Source organism: Dermacentor andersoni, chromosome 4 (genome assembly GCF_023375885.2).
Source record: "Dermacentor andersoni chromosome 4, qqDerAnde1_hic_scaffold, whole genome shotgun sequence".
NCBI classification, from domain to species: domain Eukaryota; kingdom Metazoa; phylum Arthropoda; class Arachnida; order Ixodida; family Ixodidae; genus Dermacentor; species Dermacentor andersoni.
In genome coordinates this window covers 72,270,240-72,289,120 of record NC_092817.1, presented here as the reverse complement: position 1 = coordinate 72,289,120, position 18,881 = coordinate 72,270,240, and the positions used below count along the sequence as shown (strand labels likewise).

At 48.1% G+C, this 18,881-nt stretch overlaps 1 protein-coding gene across 1 annotated transcript; it reads right to left on the bottom strand.

Moving 5' to 3' along the window:
* Window positions 1-2,051: 2,051 nt before the first annotated feature.
* On the bottom strand, window positions 2,052-15,675 carry LOC126536776 (solute carrier organic anion transporter family member 4A1-like). The gene is made up of 11 exons (XM_050183780.3): window positions 15,434-15,675; window positions 14,401-14,685; window positions 13,667-13,875; window positions 12,686-12,785; window positions 12,133-12,254; window positions 9,667-9,828; window positions 7,983-8,072; window positions 6,421-6,776; window positions 5,807-6,003; window positions 5,679-5,743; window positions 2,052-2,386 (listed from the first exon to the last, which is right to left on the bottom strand). Exons 1-11 carry the CDS (start codon window positions 15,673-15,675, stop codon window positions 2,052-2,054), a joined length of 2,163 nt encoding a protein of 720 aa, XP_050039737.3.
* Window positions 15,676-18,881: the final 3,206 nt, after the last annotated feature.

Here is an 18,881-nt window from a genome sequence, read left to right as displayed (position 1 = left end):
TAAATAAATCCAACAGTTCAATGATACATCTCATACGTGTTGATAAAGAAAACAAAACCGAGTATATAAGAGCGAGAAAAAAAAAGGTATTGAAAAAGTGCAAGGCAGTATCTTTATATGAAGTGCGTTAAGGTACCCATCTATTCGTCTTTTCACATATCTTTTTTAGTCTCTTCTGAACATTTATTGCTGCTTAAAAGTAATTTAATACTGTAGCAGTGCGCGCAAGACTGACTCGGTTAGTCCAAAACAAACCAGGGCCCCTGTTCTGCTCTAATTACCATCTATTGGTCTTTTATCTCCCAAAGTGGCATTTGGGCTAAGAGGGGCACCGTTTGATTAACGCTCACTTTCTGGCATTATCCAGGCACGTTCACAATGGCCTCAGGATTTCGACGCCTGGCGCGTTCTCACTGTTCCCCCAGAGAAACGGCGACTGGTATTTCAGTCACTGCTCCTATTTCTTCGAGGCTCAGAAACAGTCGCCAATATCTAACCTGACCTCCTCCTTTATCCCTCCCGCTGCCCAAGTTGTAATATTTCGGAGCTGCAAGATCAGCTCTGGGGCCGTCCGGCAAGCCGAAGATGCCGCCAGAGTCCAAGGACTTCGATCCGTCACCTGGGGCCACCAAAACCAAAACTGCCGGACCATTTCTTTAATAAAGTTAATTTTCTTTGTAATAATTCCGGTGGAAGTCTCGCAATTCAAATGCCGATATTTAAAGCGATGTTTTTCTTTAGTCGAAGGTCGGTCGTGTACACGCAACAAGATGCCAATCTGACAACTCATGCATCATAGACAGCGAAGTCATACAAGCGATTTCTCGCATCCTTCGCAATTACAAGGGATCCGTTTGCTGCTACTGCGTTTGAACGTGGTATACGTAGCTGCTGGCTTAGTGACGCTTCCCACGCAGGATGCGTTGCAGCACGATGCCAGTCTACATTAAGCGCCGCAAATGCACAAACTCTGGGCTGATCTTCAACCTCGAGTCGGCATAACGTCAACGGGAGAAACGAAAATTATGAATTACCGTTAAAAAAAGAAAGGCGCGTATGAATTGTCTGCTTGAGTGAGTTTACACAATGAAAATATCTTTAAAAGCGTCGACAATCTCATTCCTGACCAAATTCGGGGACCCCCAAACAAGTTGCGTGAAATTTTACGTTCGATGTCGACCACGCCGTCGCATGCCGCTGTACGAAGACGTTTGCAGAGCTAGCCGTAACAGCCTCGCTGTAAAACTTTCGCATGTGCCTACCAAGTAATGTTCTCAGAAATGGCATGTAAAACAGCGCTCCCTATGGGGGCGCCGGGGCCAAAGGACTCTCGACGCCATCCTCGCAGGTGCCCCGCGAGGGCTCGCGATAATGGACTAAGGCTCCTTAGAATAGCAGCAGGCGATATACCCAGCAGGCCTGTCGAGGCTGAAGCCAACGCCGCTACGACGTTGACGGGATTGACCTTAGCAAGAAAGCCCACACACGATAGCCCCAATTTAGGCAGCTCCTAGCTGACCTCCAAAGTGAAGACTGTTAAACGCGATGCGAGTAAAAAGAAAATATGAATTTCTGGCCAAGAAGCGAAGTATTCCAATGTTTCATACGTGAGGTAACTTTTATTCTACAACTCTTCAGTAATTACGTGTGAAAGCAAGCTCAGGACACTTGCGCAGGCTGTGTCGGGGTCTCCGATTCACACCACGCAGGCCGCCGCGCAAGAAAAGTCGTGGGTACCCACTCAACAGTTGCGCTGTATAAAACATGTGAGAAAATAAGCCAAGTCAGCACGAAATCATTAATGTCAAGCATGTAATCGTATACGCACCAATCTGGTGACCCGCACCGTGCGTACAAAGCTTCTTCAAACTACGTCGGATTTATGAAAACGTACACAACGGCACTATAAAAAAAAAAAAAACGAAATGAGTCATTGACGAAAGACGCACACGCAACGAGTGCGCACGCGCCCAACGGCACAGGCAAAAAACGCACGCCGGCGCCGCTGGAGCGGCGTGCGTTGTCAGTAGAGGGACCCGTTGTCAGCGGTGTCAGTAGAGGGACCCAGATGAGGCCCGCCCCTGGATCAGGCGGGCCAGCTTGTGCGCCGACTGCATGACCGGCGCGCTCGCGTTGGAGCTGGACTCGCACTCGGGCGTGCCGTCGTGGCTGCCCCGCTCGGTGCCGGAGCCGCGCAGGAAGATGAGCGCGTTGACGAAGAACAGCATAGAGAGCGTCTTGAGGACGATCACGGCCGTGAACAGGTTGCGCGACATCACCTCGTTGTCGTGCACGGCGCAGGCGCCCAACTGCTCGCACACCGTGTTCCACAGGACGCAGCTGTTGTCGATCACGAAGCCGAACAGGGCCGCTGCGGGGATGGCGCCTGCGCAGTGCAATTTCGCACTCAAATGCACAAGTGTAGTGCACAAATACACAAGTGTACACAAATACACAAGTGTAGTGGGAGGGCAAAAAGGAAGACATCGCCGTCTCATTAATTACCGCGCAATGTAGCGCGAAATCTGCACGGGTCACTCCAGACAGTAGGGAAGAAGATACAAAACAGGTCGCCCATTGCGCTCCGCTAATCCTGCTTCGCGCTAAATCAGTTGAACAGATAATAACGATAAAGGTCATGCTAACGGATGGAGTACCGGAGCCTAATGGGCAAGCGCATGTTCCTTTCCGAAGACGGAACACAGCCGATTTTCGTTCCTGGCATGACCTGCACCTTTCGCTTCAGTGCACGGGCTTTGGTGAGACGAAATACAAGCCCCTGCTTCCACTTTTCCTATTGGGTCCCTCCCTCCTCAAAGATAAGGAAAGAAAAATGATTGCCCATTGAACATGGCGAAACAACAGGACACTATGGACCAATGACAATTCATATGGGACTGTGCCAAGTTCCCGATGGCAGCTACCTCCCAGGACTTACCCGCCCGAACTTCAAGGTGCACTGCAGTCTGCAGACAAGGACACACAACTATGGGCCGTCCAGCAGACCCGGGGTGCGCTCGAAAGGCACAAGCCTCATGACCCACTACAAACGGACCCAACTCGGGTAGTGCAGAGTAGGGTATAACCCCGGGTCGACGCTTGGCCAGCGTCACGACGCGTTAAACCGTCGTTTGCCGGCACTTTATTAACGTTATCCCTATCCTATCCTAAGCCTCTCCCTTTTTTTTTTGTAAGCAGAGGTACACACGAATCACATATAACGTTATGGTCAAGTTATCTCACAATTACACGATGTCTATACACTGATAAAAGCAAACCGTATATGGAGCGCACATAGAGCGTAGAAAGCTATTGAAATGTTTTGAGACAGGAAACGCCGTTCAATCAATTGCATTGACTAATTTGTTCGTCTTTGCACACATTGTTTCAGTCTCTCCTACACATTTGCTCCTCTTTAAAAGTAATTTGATAATGAAGCATTTTATACGTGACCGACTCACGTCTCCCATTGTAAATGGTGTCCCTGACCAGCCTTATGTAGTAAATACCTATTGGTATTTCTGCCCCAAAGCGGAGTCTCGTCTATACGAGCGCCGCCGTGTGATTAACATTGGCTTCATAGGGCCCTTTAGGGCCTATTCAGTGGGCGTCAGGTCGGCCAGTACTGTCAGCCACGTCACGAAAAGCGTGAGATCAACACCCCTGTTAACCTCGATGACCAATAAGAGTTGGCAAACGGGTCCAAACTAACCACATAAATGCAGCGGACAGCTCGCCGCTTTAAAATACGTGCAATGATTAATGTGAGAAATCAGAAAGCAACCATCTTCGCCGTTCGGGAACTTCAGAAGATGCCTCGTAAATAGCTTATTCAGAACAACTAAAGAATGAAAGTTCAACGTTATCTAGTTGGCAAGCGCCACGAAAAGTAACTCTGAAAGAAAACACAAAAGGAGAAATTCTGCCGAGGTATTTTAACGCGCCGTGCCATAGAAAAGATATAGTTAAATAAATAGAACATGATATCGCAAGTTGGGAAACTTTGGCGCTCGTTTTCGTTTCTGGGGCTTTCACATTATCGTTGCAGGTAAAAAAAAAAGTGTCGCAGGATCATCCGAAAGGCGAAGCATCGATTGCGATATCAAATTATTAGACAGTTATACGAAGTAAGGATAGTAGATTTATTGGCCATGTAAACTAGTAAACATTCGCTTACTAACTAAATTAACAAGCATGGTGCCACACGCGCACAGGTGGACGTTTAACTCGATGACCGCGAACACTCGCTGTCAAAACGCTGTCAAAAGGAAGAGCGGCAGCAGCAGCAGCATCAGCCAGCGAATCGTTCTTCATGCAGGTTTTCGCTTCAACGCGAAGTGGCCAGAACACAATGCACACGAAGCGATCAGCCCTCGGTGCACCTAGACTATGTACCCATGTAGCCGCGCTCAGCCGCACCATACGCATGCAGCACCCAATGCACGGTACACGGTCGTTTTAGCATTTCGCCACCGTCGAAATGCGGCCAGCATGGCAGAGATTTGACCCCGCGACGTCGTGCTTAGCAGTTGAACGTCATGGCTCTCTGCGCGGGTGTCGTTGCTGGTACCAACAATCAACGAGGAATTCTTGCGAAGTCACTATGTGCCGACTTAAAGGAACCACGGACACGCCATGGTTGCTCAGTGGCTACGGTGCTAGGCTGCTGAGCACAAGGTCGCGGGATCAAATCCCGGCCACGGCGGCCGCATTTCGATGGGGGCGAAATGCGAAAACACCCGTGTACTTTAGGAGCACGTTAAAGAACCCCAGGTGGTCGAAATTTCCGGAGTCCTCCACTACGGCGTGCCTCATAATCAGTAAGTGGTTTTGGCACGTAAAACCCCATAATTTTTTAAGGAACCACGCATTTGGCAAAATCACTACGTTGTTGCATCAATAAAACGCGTTCGGTCCGCTCTATAGACAATTCCATGCTTTCAAGCCACTGTTTGTGCAGAAAATTTCAATACTAGAATTCGCGATTGCAGCAGTTTAGATACAAGCACCGCTCCTATATTTAGATAATTCCGGCCTGTTGGACGTCTTTTCCTAACCAGCGAACGCTCCACCGGCGTGGCAGATGGGCTGGGCGCTTGCAGTGTGACCAAACTGCTTGTTTGCAACCAGGGAGAGACCTATTAAAGAAAGCTGTCTCGAAACGACAGCGTGTTCATGGTTCTCCTTCTGCCATAGAACAGTCCACGTGTCCAATTTGAGTAAGATAGTTGTAGTGCCTGTGGCAGACCTCCAAGATTCGAGCGCGTCCACCCCTACATGTAGGGCTGGAATCGGGGGCCAGTTAGTTACACATTGCTTTCGATTACGCGCTGTAATGCAGAGCGACATCTCTGAAACTGGGCGGGAACCCACACCACACAGCGCGATCTGTGTGGTGTGTTTCCGTGCAGTTTAAAGTTTGTCCCTGTGCATAATAGCACGCGATCGGAAACCCACATACATGGGCTTGTGAATTATCGGAGCCATAGCACTGCTTTCAGGTGCTTAAAAGCCACGTTTTTGGTGGGATAGTTTCTCCCAGGTGGTGATGTATTGCGTTCGCGTCACGCGTATCCATGCGCAAACGCGTCACCGTCAAGCATTTGACGAACGCTGAGCATGCTGTCTAGAGCCTACTGCGCAACGGCCAGGTGTTCTTTGGGAAGCTGCTCTCTCACCTAATAAAGTTACCATCATCCATTGAAACCCCAGTGAGAGGGCCTTCAAGTGTTCCTCGACGCACCTGCAAGAAAGCGAGGAGACGACGTCAGCCTCAGAGGACCGGCGCTTGTGCCGGATCGCTCACCGTATCGTAGCCGACACGCCCGGCGTGTAGAGCAGGAAGGTGAAGAAAATGTAGAGGAATATGCCGCTCATGTAGACGAACAGGGCGTTGCACTCGCGCACGCACTTCTTCCGGTCCGCCTGCACCTTCTGCGGCAGCCCCCACTGCACCATCGTCTCCACGCCTGGGTGCGAGATGCACTGGCAGTCCGTGTACACCTGCGAAAGCACAGAGGTATATATAGTCTACTATACACGGACAAGGCAGCCCACCACAACCACCATGCAGCTTTCTGCAAAAAAAAAAAAAACCAATTCTATAAAGTACGCCCAGAACACGCTTAAGTCAATAGATAACCAAACCAACGAAGGCAATGCAGAAAATATTTTTTCTTTTTTTTCTGAACTGTTGACTGAATGCATGAGTCTTCACATAGGCGCATTCCTATAAGCATATTCCTTCATAAGGTTCATATTCCTAAGGAAAAAAAGAGAAACAAAAGTGGAACAAAAGGCGAGCCTTTTCCTCCAGATTCAGTATCGACCTGCTAATGCTCAGTATGTTAAACAAACACCATGTTGAACCGATCCAATGAGCGAATGGCTGGCTGCGTAGTCGTCTCCAGCTGTATGCACCTTGACGTTTTCGTAGATGTAGTCGCGCTTGCAGCCGGCAAAGCAGGGCGAGTAGTAGGTGAGCAAGTCCTTGCCGCACACCGGGTCGTAGTTCTCGATGGGGCAGTTGCAGTTGGCGTTGCAGAGCTGGTCGAACTGGTTGGACACGTTGGACACGTAGAAACGGCTCGACGTGTGGTTCATGCCGAAGAAGGTCGGGGCTGGGCAGCTGTAGAGCAGCACGAAGCTGCTCAGCCAGGGCACCACGGAGCACATGAGGCACATGCGCACGATGCCGTCTATGTCCAGGTTCAGCTTGTGCACGCAGTAGCCGCCCAGAAGGATGCCGCCACACGCACCCGGAACTGCCACGCTGCCTGCGGCAACGCACAGGCACATCAGCAGCCTCGCGTACAGCACGTAATATTAACTTTTCCATAGAGAACACGTAGTACAGTACGTAACTTCCGCAACACGGCTTTTACGGGGCTGCGAAAGACCGAGTAACGTATTCTACGAGCGCAGTGTTAGAGTCATGCTGGTAAACGTCGCAATACGAGCCACCGCTTGAGCACAAGAAAGAAAGAAAAACGAAGTTCGGGCAGAACTCATCTACGATGGCTATACAAGTATGCGAATAGCCGAAACGCGTCATGTTCAGGCGTCAACTGCAGCCGGGATCCTCTCTCGCGTTTCCCCCCGGACACGCTGTACCTTCGGTCGGCGCCGCCGTTGAGTCCGCGTATACCCAGTGGTACATACGCAGTAACCCAAACTAGCGTCGCAGAAGTTCATCGAAGAGTGGAACACACTCAGTGGCACATACCCACGTGAACCGCTCACATTTAAGACTGAAATACCTTCAGTATGTGCCCACATTTTTGATGGGATAGCAAGGTAGCCGGAAAGAAAACTGGTCTGGCACTGCCAGGAATGCTATTCGTGTTAATAATTAGCAGACTTCGGCGACTCTTCTGACTCTAATTCACTGCGACACAAGCAGCTTCTCACGGCGGATTCCTCCATCTTCTAAAGAACAGCCTCTCCGTGATGCAAGCACCGTCGTCGTCCTCTGGTATACAACACTGCCTGCTGTGGCCTCCAAAGTACGCACGTGCACAGACGCCACCACTGCCAGAGACCGTGTGCGGCGCAAATCCAGTTTCGAGCAGCCCTAGTTGCGAGATCGGTAACAAACGAGTGTTTCTTCAGCGGCATCATTTTCCTTAAGGTAGGTCAAGAGCACAAAGACACGGACGGCGAAAAGAAGACAAACAAGGCTCTACTTCCAACTGTTTGTCGTCTTTCCGCCGTCAGTGTCTTTGTACGCTTGACCTGCCTCAAGGAAAATGATGCTATACCAACTAGGTCGGATACAGACCCTTCTTCAGCGGTTTCTTCGAAAAACGTGCACAAAAGAGCATTAGGTGCGACGGTCAAGTTTGGTAAGCGGGAATTATTATACATAGATATGCATGGAAATTTATTTGTTGCAGGCATTGGTTACGTTACATTCGCGAGTTAAAGTACAAGGGGGGAAGGAATTAGCGGCGTTGTATCTATAGAGCTAGATGCTTACGTACCCAGTATCGGAGCTATGCTGGAGGAGCTTATGCCGAGCTGGGACTCGAAGAGCTTCGTCATGAAGGTCGCCAGGCCGGTCATTATCATGGCTGAAAAGCAGAGGAGAAAAAAAATAAGCTAGCTGCTTGCCATTTATAAGAATGACTTTTGGCAAAGAACATGCAATATCTGCTGACAGTGAGCAAGCTGTTAGGATACGATTGAAACGTGCATTCTGGAAGGCAGTCTATTGCTATCAAGACCTCGAACAGATGCTTATGTCGTCTTGAAGAGAGTGGTTCTGTCGAAAAATATTGTTCTCCATTTCAGGCTGAAATGGAGAACAATAACAATTGCTTTTCCATAAGAATTTAGTTTCACCACATTTCTTGCATCCTTAAGATCATTCAAAGGGTACAGCAGCAAAAGGCTTAAGAGTTTTCAATTCGTCAGTGAGTTTGATTAAGTTTACAGAATCTGGACTCCATGTGAGAGCACTCAGTAGGCACTCCAGATATCAGAACATCAACTCGTTCATGTCTAGCCCACTTGGAAAGCACTTTTCCAACACCGAGAGCAAACATCTGTCCCTCTACCTTCAAGTTCGTTTTACTAGAGAATTTTACATGTATTATTCAAGTTTACAGCACACGTTCAACCAAAGTGCTTCAACATGCACGCGACACGTACGTTTTAAGTACCATTACTTTAATGAGTACTCTTAGATTTAGTACCCTCCTTGGACTTCACAATTGCGTACACAGTGCCTGAAGCGATCAGAAGAAGGACATTGCGACTACTATTTCAAACGACGCAGCGGGTGACTGTTTTGTGAAAGCACGTAGTTCAACGCACACATATATGATACATAGAAAACATTCGGCCTCGCACATTCATCTCGCAATCACTCGCAGTCACGTATGCCACTAAAGGAGGCTTTCTGCAGACCGGCCTTCTAGAAATGAACAGCACAGTACTCCAGAAAAAGCAACGTAAATAAATGCCGCTTTTTTTTTTTTTATGAACACGCAGGCTGGCTAAAATAGCAAAAGTGCCAATATGGTTTCGGTGTATTTTTAAGCCATCATTTTGAAAGGCACCAGGGATTTTTTTGACAACGAGACGAGGACCTCTGATGTGACAGCCGTGTAAATCAAGGAGGTCGTACCTTGTCGCGGCATTGCGCGAAACTCAATACAGACCTTAGTATTACAGAAAAAGAAAAGAATAACGAGGTATCGCAATTAGCAGTGACTTGAAATTTACAAATTTACAGGTCACGTATTGGGAGCCTGTGAACTCAGCCACTGCCGACGGAAAAAATGCAAAGTCTCACAAGCGGCACAAGACCCCAGTACGTCGCCAAGACTAAAGCGAGCAAGTGACGATACAGTGAAAGACGAATTAGAGACTGACACGGCTAATGAAGTCTGTTCAAGAACAGACTGATTTCTCGCTGGTGATTCTTATTTGACAAGTCAGGGCGCAGTATTGGAGGCCACGTCAATCTTTGAAACGTGAACCCAAATTCTACGCACTCAATTTAGTGCTTCCTAGACAGCAACAACTTAAAAGCCACCTAGTCAGAGATTGGATCAAAAAGTCGCGCCGCAAGGTGTCTAATGGCGAAAATGACGTCCGCTTGAAACTGATGCTGCCATACTATATCTTCAGATCCAGTACACAGCGAGGCTTTGAACTTACTCTCTGCTGTGCCAGCCAGGCACAGAAACATGTACGTTGCGTTGTGAAGCAAGGCATTGACGTGGGCGGGGATGTCCTTGAAGCCACCAAAAGATTCCTTGGGCTTCTTGCCTTTCTTACCGGCGGCACCGCATTTCTTCTCCAATTTCGCCCATATCTGACCTGACAAAGCACACACACAAAAAAAAGTACGGAATGGCTATTACGACAGCCGTGAGCCGGGGCAGGAAAAGGCACAAAAATTTAAGTTGAAAAGAAGAAAGGACCGTCATAAAGGTTGTTTTTAAATATTGTCACGCGCACGTTGCTTTGCTTTTGCAAGTGTTATTAGGTGCCAATTGTATTCGAAACTTAGTAAATGTCGCCGACTCTATAGCGAAAGAGTCTTTTGTAATAATACTGGGCGCGCGACGCGAATAGTGTCGTACATTTCAGAATGTATGCGAGCGCCAGCAATGTATGCCAGGCAGCGCGAGACACTGGAATGTACAGTGATACATGCATAAATAGCGGAAGTACGTACTTGATCCGTGAGTTATATTCGATGACTGACGACTGTTCTCGCCGCTATCGTTGCGATTTGAGCTTTACGTGTGTCTCTGGGCACATGTTCGCCCAATAAAAAGGAAAATTCGCAAATTACACTTTTGGTATAGTGTGTAATTCTCTATCGCCACAACAACTTGACATTATGCTTGCGCTCTAGCTACGTTTTCCTGGTCAGTATTCGCATAATAGCGCATTATTAGCTTTGTGCCGGACGCTGCATAACCTGCTCGCGAAATCGGCACGGTCGCCATGGGCTTAAGACGACGTAGTTGTGGCGCAGTAAGTGCAGGAATTCAAAAGGACGACACAAGCGGGGCGCAGTAGCTCAAACGGACGAATTCGTCCCGTGGTTCCGCATTTCTGAAGCCCTTGCGTTACAATCTGTCACGCAAGTGAGCTGCATTAATTGAAATGCATCCTTCTTAATCTAGCTTCTCAAAGGTTGTTCTCAGAGATTTGCAACGAAGCTGCGCGAATATAACCACGTGACCTCGACACCGAGTAAACATCCTTAAGTAACCGCTGCGTAGTGGTTTCGGTCGCATATAGATTTTTCTTTATATGGCCAAATGGAAGAATAGACGAATTATGGCTGAGCTTCTCAGTTTGTTTATTCAGGTTAGTCAATGGCACACTTTCATAATGGAATACGCAGGAGGAGATGCCAAAGTGTAAGGCTGGATGGAGACCTCCTGTACGTAAAATAAAGGTGCGGTGCATATAAAAGCACCGAAGAAATAAGTACAAGCTTACAGTATAGACATCAGCATTGGAAGTGCGTGTAGATTCCAAAACATAGCAACAAGAACACTTCAAACTAAATATGAAATACGTCAGTGATTAGGCAACTCCTACAAATGCATAAAATAATGGCTACCCTCTTAAGCATGAATATGGCAAAAACAAGTAGAATAGAATGCACTAGATATCACAAGTTAGCTACCTAACAGAAAGGAAGAGTTGTTTCAAAAACGTGACGGTGGAGAAAACCTAACATCTAACGGGAGGTTATTCCAAAATGATAATGCTGAAAAGTGTGCAGTGTGTTTTCCGTAGTTAGTTTGTATCATCGGTAAACGGAAGTTGTCATCAACAGGGAATCTAAGATTTGTGTTAACGAGAAGTGACTTCCAGCAGATGTTTAAAGGAAGGTGGTCGTTAATTGGCTTGAACAAGGCGATAAAAATATTTTATTTGACGAGGTTAATAATTGGCAGTAGTCGGTGTCCATGAAGCAACTCAAAATCATCACTACGTAATGGGCTCAAGGTTATTATCATGATGCAAAAATAAAAGCCCGCTTTCACCTTTCATGTGCTGCCGATGTTGCGTTTGGAGAGTATTTTCACAAATCACGTCTAAACCAAGCTCCAGTCATCAGCGCGGGTCGCGGTGTTGATGCGCATATGGTGATTACCGCCGTTTCCTTCAGAAATATAACGTATACGCGGGAGGCGAAGAGATTTTTTTAGCGGTCAGCAATGCTTCCTATACGTGCGTTCGAAACACTGACGCCACGCTTGTGAGCCGATGTTTCTATTACAAAGCACACAGTGACAAAATGCATGAACACGATTAGTTTCTTCGCTTATTTGACGACGATGCTCATTGAATGAAGTGCTGTCGGCCTGTACCAACGTGTCGTCGCGTCTCTGGGGTTACAGGCCTCCTGCCACCTGAGAAGCCGGACCACATTTGAAAATGAGAAGCGCACTACGGTGGTCGCAGGCGCGTGTTCGGAGCTCGATACCATGTCGCATGTCCTGGCTATAGCAGATAATCGCAGCCTTTTTCGACAACTAAATCTCATAAAATTCTGTGGACGACTTCGCACAGTCGTTCAGTTTTACGTTTCTGCTAACTCGTGCTACAATTTCTACTAACTTCTACGACTTGCGTAACATATATTGGCCTCACTTGGCAGTTCCTTGGGCAGGAGGCTTGTGGGAAAAGCCACGATGATGGACGAAATGGAGCCAATCAGGTAACCGAGCCACCATGCGCCGATCCAGACGTTGCTCTGAGGCGTCAGGCCCAGCCTGGACAAGCGAGGAGAGGAACAGAAGCAATGCGGCGACTTGCGAGCTCGGAATTACGGATAAGCCATCGAACACCGTGAAAGCTGCTTACATGCTACATCGCATGCGCGATGATTTTCTTAGCAACATTACGAGAAGAGTGGAGTCGACTCCTTGACGAAAAAAAATCTTACAGCGCTCCGAGCACTCTCGGAACTTGACTGCAAAGCCGTAGTGGTGTTGCGACCTGTTTCCGTGCGCGTTGTACACTTCATAGTATGTATAAGCGGCGTGATCTGACGAATCGTGAATGAGCAGGCTAATATTGATGTCGGCAAAATTAGAGCGAAAATGCAACGAAAGTGTGAAGTACGGAAAAACGTAGACGTGTTTGTTACAGCCTGGCCCGAATAGCTTTGTCTAAGGGTTTGCGAAGGCGTGCAGTTTCGTACCTCGAAGGGTCGTACGAGACCTCGGTGTAGATGTTGAGCATGTATCCCGATAGTACAAAGCCGGAGGCCGTTCCGAGGAGGGACGTCGCCTGGTAAGTCGCTGCGGAGTTCGAAAGAAGAGAACCTTGTTGTATAGCTGTCTTTTCCTTCTGTGTGTCGGAAAGACAACACATCCCGTATCGACGCAGTTAAATGTTCTTGAGTCGCTTGCTAAACCATCAAGCGTAAGCGCGGCTGAGGTGAAAACTCATACTTTAATGCCCTGATCTGTCACTAAGTATATTGCGTTCAATGACGAGGACATCTCGAAACCAATAGCTCTTACTTAAATTCGGCGCACAGTTTATTATGTCCGGCAGTAAAGCATCGTTCAACGTCTATGCATGCCATTTTGCGATCTCCCTATATTTTCTTCACGCCATAAGGCTCTCTCACAAGACACACTTAAGTTGGCTAAAGTTGGTAAAGGGACAAGTTGTCCGCCATAAACTGACTGGCAGCTCTGGGAAGCCGCAGCAGCAATAGTTAACTACAATTTTGTGAGCATTTGATGACAGCCCCTGCAGATACTCGGCCAGGGAACTCAGTCGCAGGTAAGTGACCACTCGCTCAGCGCTTCGTTCTCCTCGTCCACCGAGCATTTTTCGCCATCCCTAGTTAATTAAACGTGCTCTAGTGTTGGTAAACGCGTTTCACTGACGTCGCCATTAGTAGATCACAGACACGAACTTGCACTGCTACAGTTATAAGAAACAAAAGAGTCACGATCACACACAGGGTGCAATTGTTTTTCACCGTCTGTGTCTTGTTATAACTGCATGCAGTGCAACTTCATATCCACGATCAAGAATCGACTAGCCTTTTGAAAAAACCTTTCATCTTATTTATGGCCGGTAGGCTTTGCTCGTGTACTCCATCGCTGCGCGTTGACGCTTTACAGCTAGCGACGGCGAAGCGGGAACGGCTAAGCGGAAAGCCCACCTATGTACTTGGTGGACAGGGTGGTAGGCACGTTCTCGTCGAGGTAAATCAGCGCCAGCGTGTACATGGGCGACGAGCCGGCACCCACGATGAAGTGCCCCACCCAGAAGATGAACCGGAAGCGGCGCAGGTCGCCGGCTGGTGTGCCGCACAGCGAGCTCTCTATGCCTTTGCTCGGGCACAGGCTCAAGCGCTCATGCTTCTCTTCCCTGCGGTGAAAGTTTCACGCATTAAATCTGCCCGGCTTCGTCTTCGCCGTTCGGTCTGAGAACGCTACGCTGCCTATTCCGCTTACTGAAACGGCATAGCCTAAACGAAGGCGCCTGCCGGTTTAGGAATATGCGGCCATAAAGGAGAACGTAGAAGTCATATAGGCGGGAAGAGAAGCTCCCATGGCGAAACCTTGAGATGCTCTGTACACACACAACGAGTTACATTTTTTTGTGCGATTTATAAGTGTCCTATAACATACAGTCGTCATACATCTATGAAGAATATGTTGGCGCCTATGCTTTTACGCCATTAGGCAAGTATCGCAGAAGTAAGCATGCGCTCCACCCCGCCGCAACGTATGCCCAAAGCTTTCATCCAGCCGTCGTCCAAGACAGTGGGACGGCCGCTCGACAGGCCCACAGTCATGGTACCGCAGGAGGTGTAAACAGCATATGCGGTCCATGGATGCCCATGCCAAATGCGGACACAAAAACAAGGTTTTAAGGAACCGTTTCCCGTACATGTAGTGGGGCGCCATAAAGTGGGGCAGAACGATGACCATGGTGCCGATGCCGATGACGACGGCCGACATGGCCAGGTACAACGGCTTGCTGCGCCGCGCCGCGACCAGCGTGACGAGCGGTGCCGAGATGCACGAAGCCAGGTGGTACATGGCCACGATGGTGCCGGCCTCGAGGCTCTTGAGCTCGAAGCGCCGCTCCAGGGTGGGCAGCACCATGTACACCAGACCGTTCGCCACGAATCCCTGCAGGAACACCATGCAGCACAGGGCCAGCAGCACGTACCTGCGAGGGTGACGGCACTCTCTGGAGGCTCCCTCTCTCTCTCTCTCTCTCTCTCTCTGTATATATATATATATATATATATATATATATATATATATATATATATATATATATATATATATATATAAGAAGCGATGGTCATTCATAATGGGTGTACCCACGTAACTTGAGCCAAACATTAAAAATATGCAAATGCCACATAGCTGGACGAACCACAGTGATGACGTTTGCCGTCGCTTGGAGATATTGAGATTATTTTTGCCTTGCACCGAATTACATAGTAAGCCTTAGTTAAGCAATCAACTTCTCAAATATTATAATTACGTTAGAAGTGTTTGCGAGAATACTTTAGCCCAACACGAAAAACTCCCGACACAGCTTTCTGTTGCTCAATATGTGGTACACGAACGCGCGTTTATTTTTCCAAGCATGAGAGAAGCCCGCGAATGAACGCCAGGATGCCTCGAGCGCCCAGTCGCGCGGCAATTTTTTTCGCGTATTCGCAGCTCAGTTTCTGCTGCACCACGATTTTTGTTGGACACTAGCAATATATATATATTACATACATACATATGTACAGTACACCGCTGCACGATACGAGAGGGTTCATCGGCCTTTGCGAGCCGAAGGCGCATACCGTAATACTTCATATAGTATACCGCGCCCCTGCAGCGCACTGGTATTCTCAACGGTGCATCGGCTTAAGGTACTCAAGCGGCCATGGTGCCAAGTGAGCGGCAGCGAGTACCGGGGGTGCCGAAGCTTGAGCAGGAAATCCGGCCGGAACCAGCACCAGCCGCAGCGCTCGTCCCGTTCGCGCGCGTGCTTGATGTAGGGCAGCTGGGTGAGCGATATCTTGCGCGCGGGCTCCGGCGGTGGCGCCACGTCGGCCGGAGGCACGCACACGTCCTGGTAGTGGCCCTGCGTCGACAGGCTGCTCGAGGACTGGCCCACGTCGGCCGCGAATTTCGCCGTCGGCAACGAAGACATGGTCGATGGCCGCTGCGGAATAACAAAGCAGTGCTCGCGGGGACTGCGTGCGGAACGCCTGGCGCGTGGGATTTGCTCCGCCGGTGGAGCAACAGTGGCGACTCGGAAACGTTACCTACCTTGACGGAGGAAATTATTCGAAAAAAAAAAAAACCTGGGGCCGAATACGCGGAGCTTTTCGTTCGTAAGTGCTCTGTGTCATTGACCGGCCGCCTTCGCTATAGTAATCCTCTCTTAAGGAAAAATTCTGGCGTGAGCACTTTTTGGGAATACGGGCCCTGATAAATAAGTATGAACTAAGGCAACCACGTAAAATAAAGAAAGAAAAAAGAAACAGACACACGTACAAATAGGCGCCCTTGAAATTGTTATGTGTTTCTTTTACCAGTGCTGTTTCGGTTTCGGTTTTCTTCCTTAACTTGCCCAAGAAGTCATCTTGAGAAAAAGAAACGATCACTCGTCTATAAAGTGGCATCGTTGTCATCCGCATTGCTCGACAGGTGCGAAGAGGAACGCGTCAACACCGCCTTAGAGATCTTTTTAAATTTTATTTTTTATTTTTGCACCAGGAGCTCGAGGGGCGCGATATGACGACGCCAGAACTACGCAACACAACGACTTCGAGTCATCTCGTTTACTCTTCACAAATGTTGTGCACGAATTCTAAAGCTATACCTATGCAAGCGACCAGGATTATGCAGGGCCTTTCGCACATCTAGCTAAGTCGCGTGACGCACCGAGTGCCACGAAATCATGTCCTCCAAGAGCGTTTCAATTTCGCCGTAGCGCGTTGAAAATGGGGTGCCTTATGTGCGACGGCACGCAGGAAACTCGACAGCGCGCTAAGTGCTCAGATTTTGCGACTCTATGCCGAATATCGGATAGGAAGGATGCTTAAGATGGCATGTAGTTAATGTATATTAATTTAGAATGTAATCCACATATAATACCGCATACAACGACACATCGGTTATAACGATCAGTCAGTTTTGAAAAAAAAAAATTGAATTAGTACATATGTCGTAACCAAGGACATTTAACGATGCACTTACCATCGCATATCGGTTCCAACCGTATATCGTTGTCGTGTTCAGCCCATTATAGTTTTTTAAAAAGTGCCTAGTCACCTTCCGAACTGATCGCACGTGGTTATAGGTTAACTTTTCTGCGTTTGCGCCCTTTATTTAACAGAGAACAATTGAAGTCAGAATTTCCGTTTCATTTCCTTAGGGCTCCCATATTTAAGGAAATGAAATTAGACTAAAATTCTGGTTTCAGAAAAGCTATTTCTTGCACAAACCGGGTCACAGATGAAGCAAAAAGAAACAACAACAAAAAGTTTCGCTAACGAAATTCGTGTAGTATGCCTTAACGCGCTCCACACGTCGGCAGATGAATGCACGCAGTCTAAAGGATCGCCGTCAGCACACGCAGAGAAACCAGGGACGGTATGATGCAAGGACACTTTTCGCTCAATTCGTCTATTTTCGTCACCCACACTTCACAACGGCCCGATACTGGTGATAATGTGAGCGGAGCACGGCTTTAACCACAGACGAAGCTCGGAAAGAAATAGCATTCAAATAGAATCGTAACATTATCCCCTGCCCAGATGTGACACACTATATATGCAGCCATCAAGCACCACCTACGGCAGGACCAAGTTCTGCTTCTCATATAATGTCTGATTATTGCCTGGTTCAACGCTGATGTCAATTTTTTAGACGTGGGTGAATATCAAATTTTGCAGTGCGAATCGAATACGAATAGTGCGTATCGAATATCGAATAAGCAACTGCAGGTGCATGTGCGCGTATATAAAGCCAAAATATTTGTTTCTGCATCATTTCATACAACGCCTGTACTGATTAGTCAAACAAAAAGAAAGAAATTATATTTTCATGGACAAAGAAGCAGTTTCAAACACAAAACTACTAATTGTGAATAAAAATTACACGAATAGCCTTTCAAAATTTTTAGAGCCTGGTTGCAAACAAACTTTCCACGAATGAATGGCTGCTGTAAGGAATGGAGCTTTGCAACAAAGGCTAAATAAATCGTTGCCGGAACAAGATCATAAGCCGTGGCAAAAAAAAAAAGGCTGCTCAAGGATTCCTGTACTTCTATATCCTCCCCCCCCCCCCCCCCTTGATGACGATATATCCGTCAACACGATTGGTTGTAATGTACTCTTGAGAACAATTCTAGCGCAAGCACATTTTTTTTTTTTTTTTTGCGAGATCGAGCCCTGCTTATCTGCACCTAACTCCATCGAAGTTTGCCTCTGGTCTAAACTTGATACCGCTAAGCCAGCTAGCAGTTCTGTGACAAGGGGCGTTGAGTGAGGTAGGGGGGGGAGGGTATGAGGGAGGGGCATACGCCCTACTCTGGGTGATACGTCTCCGAGTCTCAAGCTGGCGTCTGAGCGCGCGGTTCTAGATACAGTGCTCCAGTCTCTCGAGGAGATCGTTCAGTTTAGCGCCCTGGAATTTCACACAAGGAAATCTGAAAAAGACACGCACGAATATGCGTACTTCGGACAGTGTACTTTTCGTCGTTCCTTATTTGTGCGAAATTCTAGCGCAGTAAACCTAACGATGGCGTACCGTCTAGCCCAAGTTGAAGCCTCATTGATCGTGGGGAGAGTCAATAGTCCAGGCGTCACCGCGTCCTCTAGATCGCGAGGAAAGGAGATGACTACAAGGCTGGCCGGCGGTTCAACTGAACGTACCTCGAGTGAGCTTCGAAGGTGCTTCCAAAGGTGCGCTCTTCACGGTTCAGAACAGCACGGTCTCGCAGGCGGCGTCGGGGTAGCGCACAGTGCGTGCGGCACGCTTAGCAGCCGGGTTCTTCTTTCTTCTCAATGCGCACTCGGTGAAGCACACGTGAACCTGGAAAAGCTGGAAATCCGACCGGGCGGTACTTTCGGCCTGCTTGAAAACGCCTACATCCTGCACGTGTGACTGGATATTTATGTCCTCCGCAAGGAGGTTGTACAGGCGTCACTGGCAGATACAGAGGGGGGGAGAGGGGAGGGGGAAGGGTGGGTGTGCGTTTTTCTCAATTGAATGTTATTTGGAACAAGTGACCAGGAATGGCGATGCCTATCCAGCTTCAAATGACTTGCTGATTTACTTACTACAGTCGATATTGGTGGATAGCCTTTGACGGCTGTATATAAGCGTCCTTGATTTGCCTTCACGTAC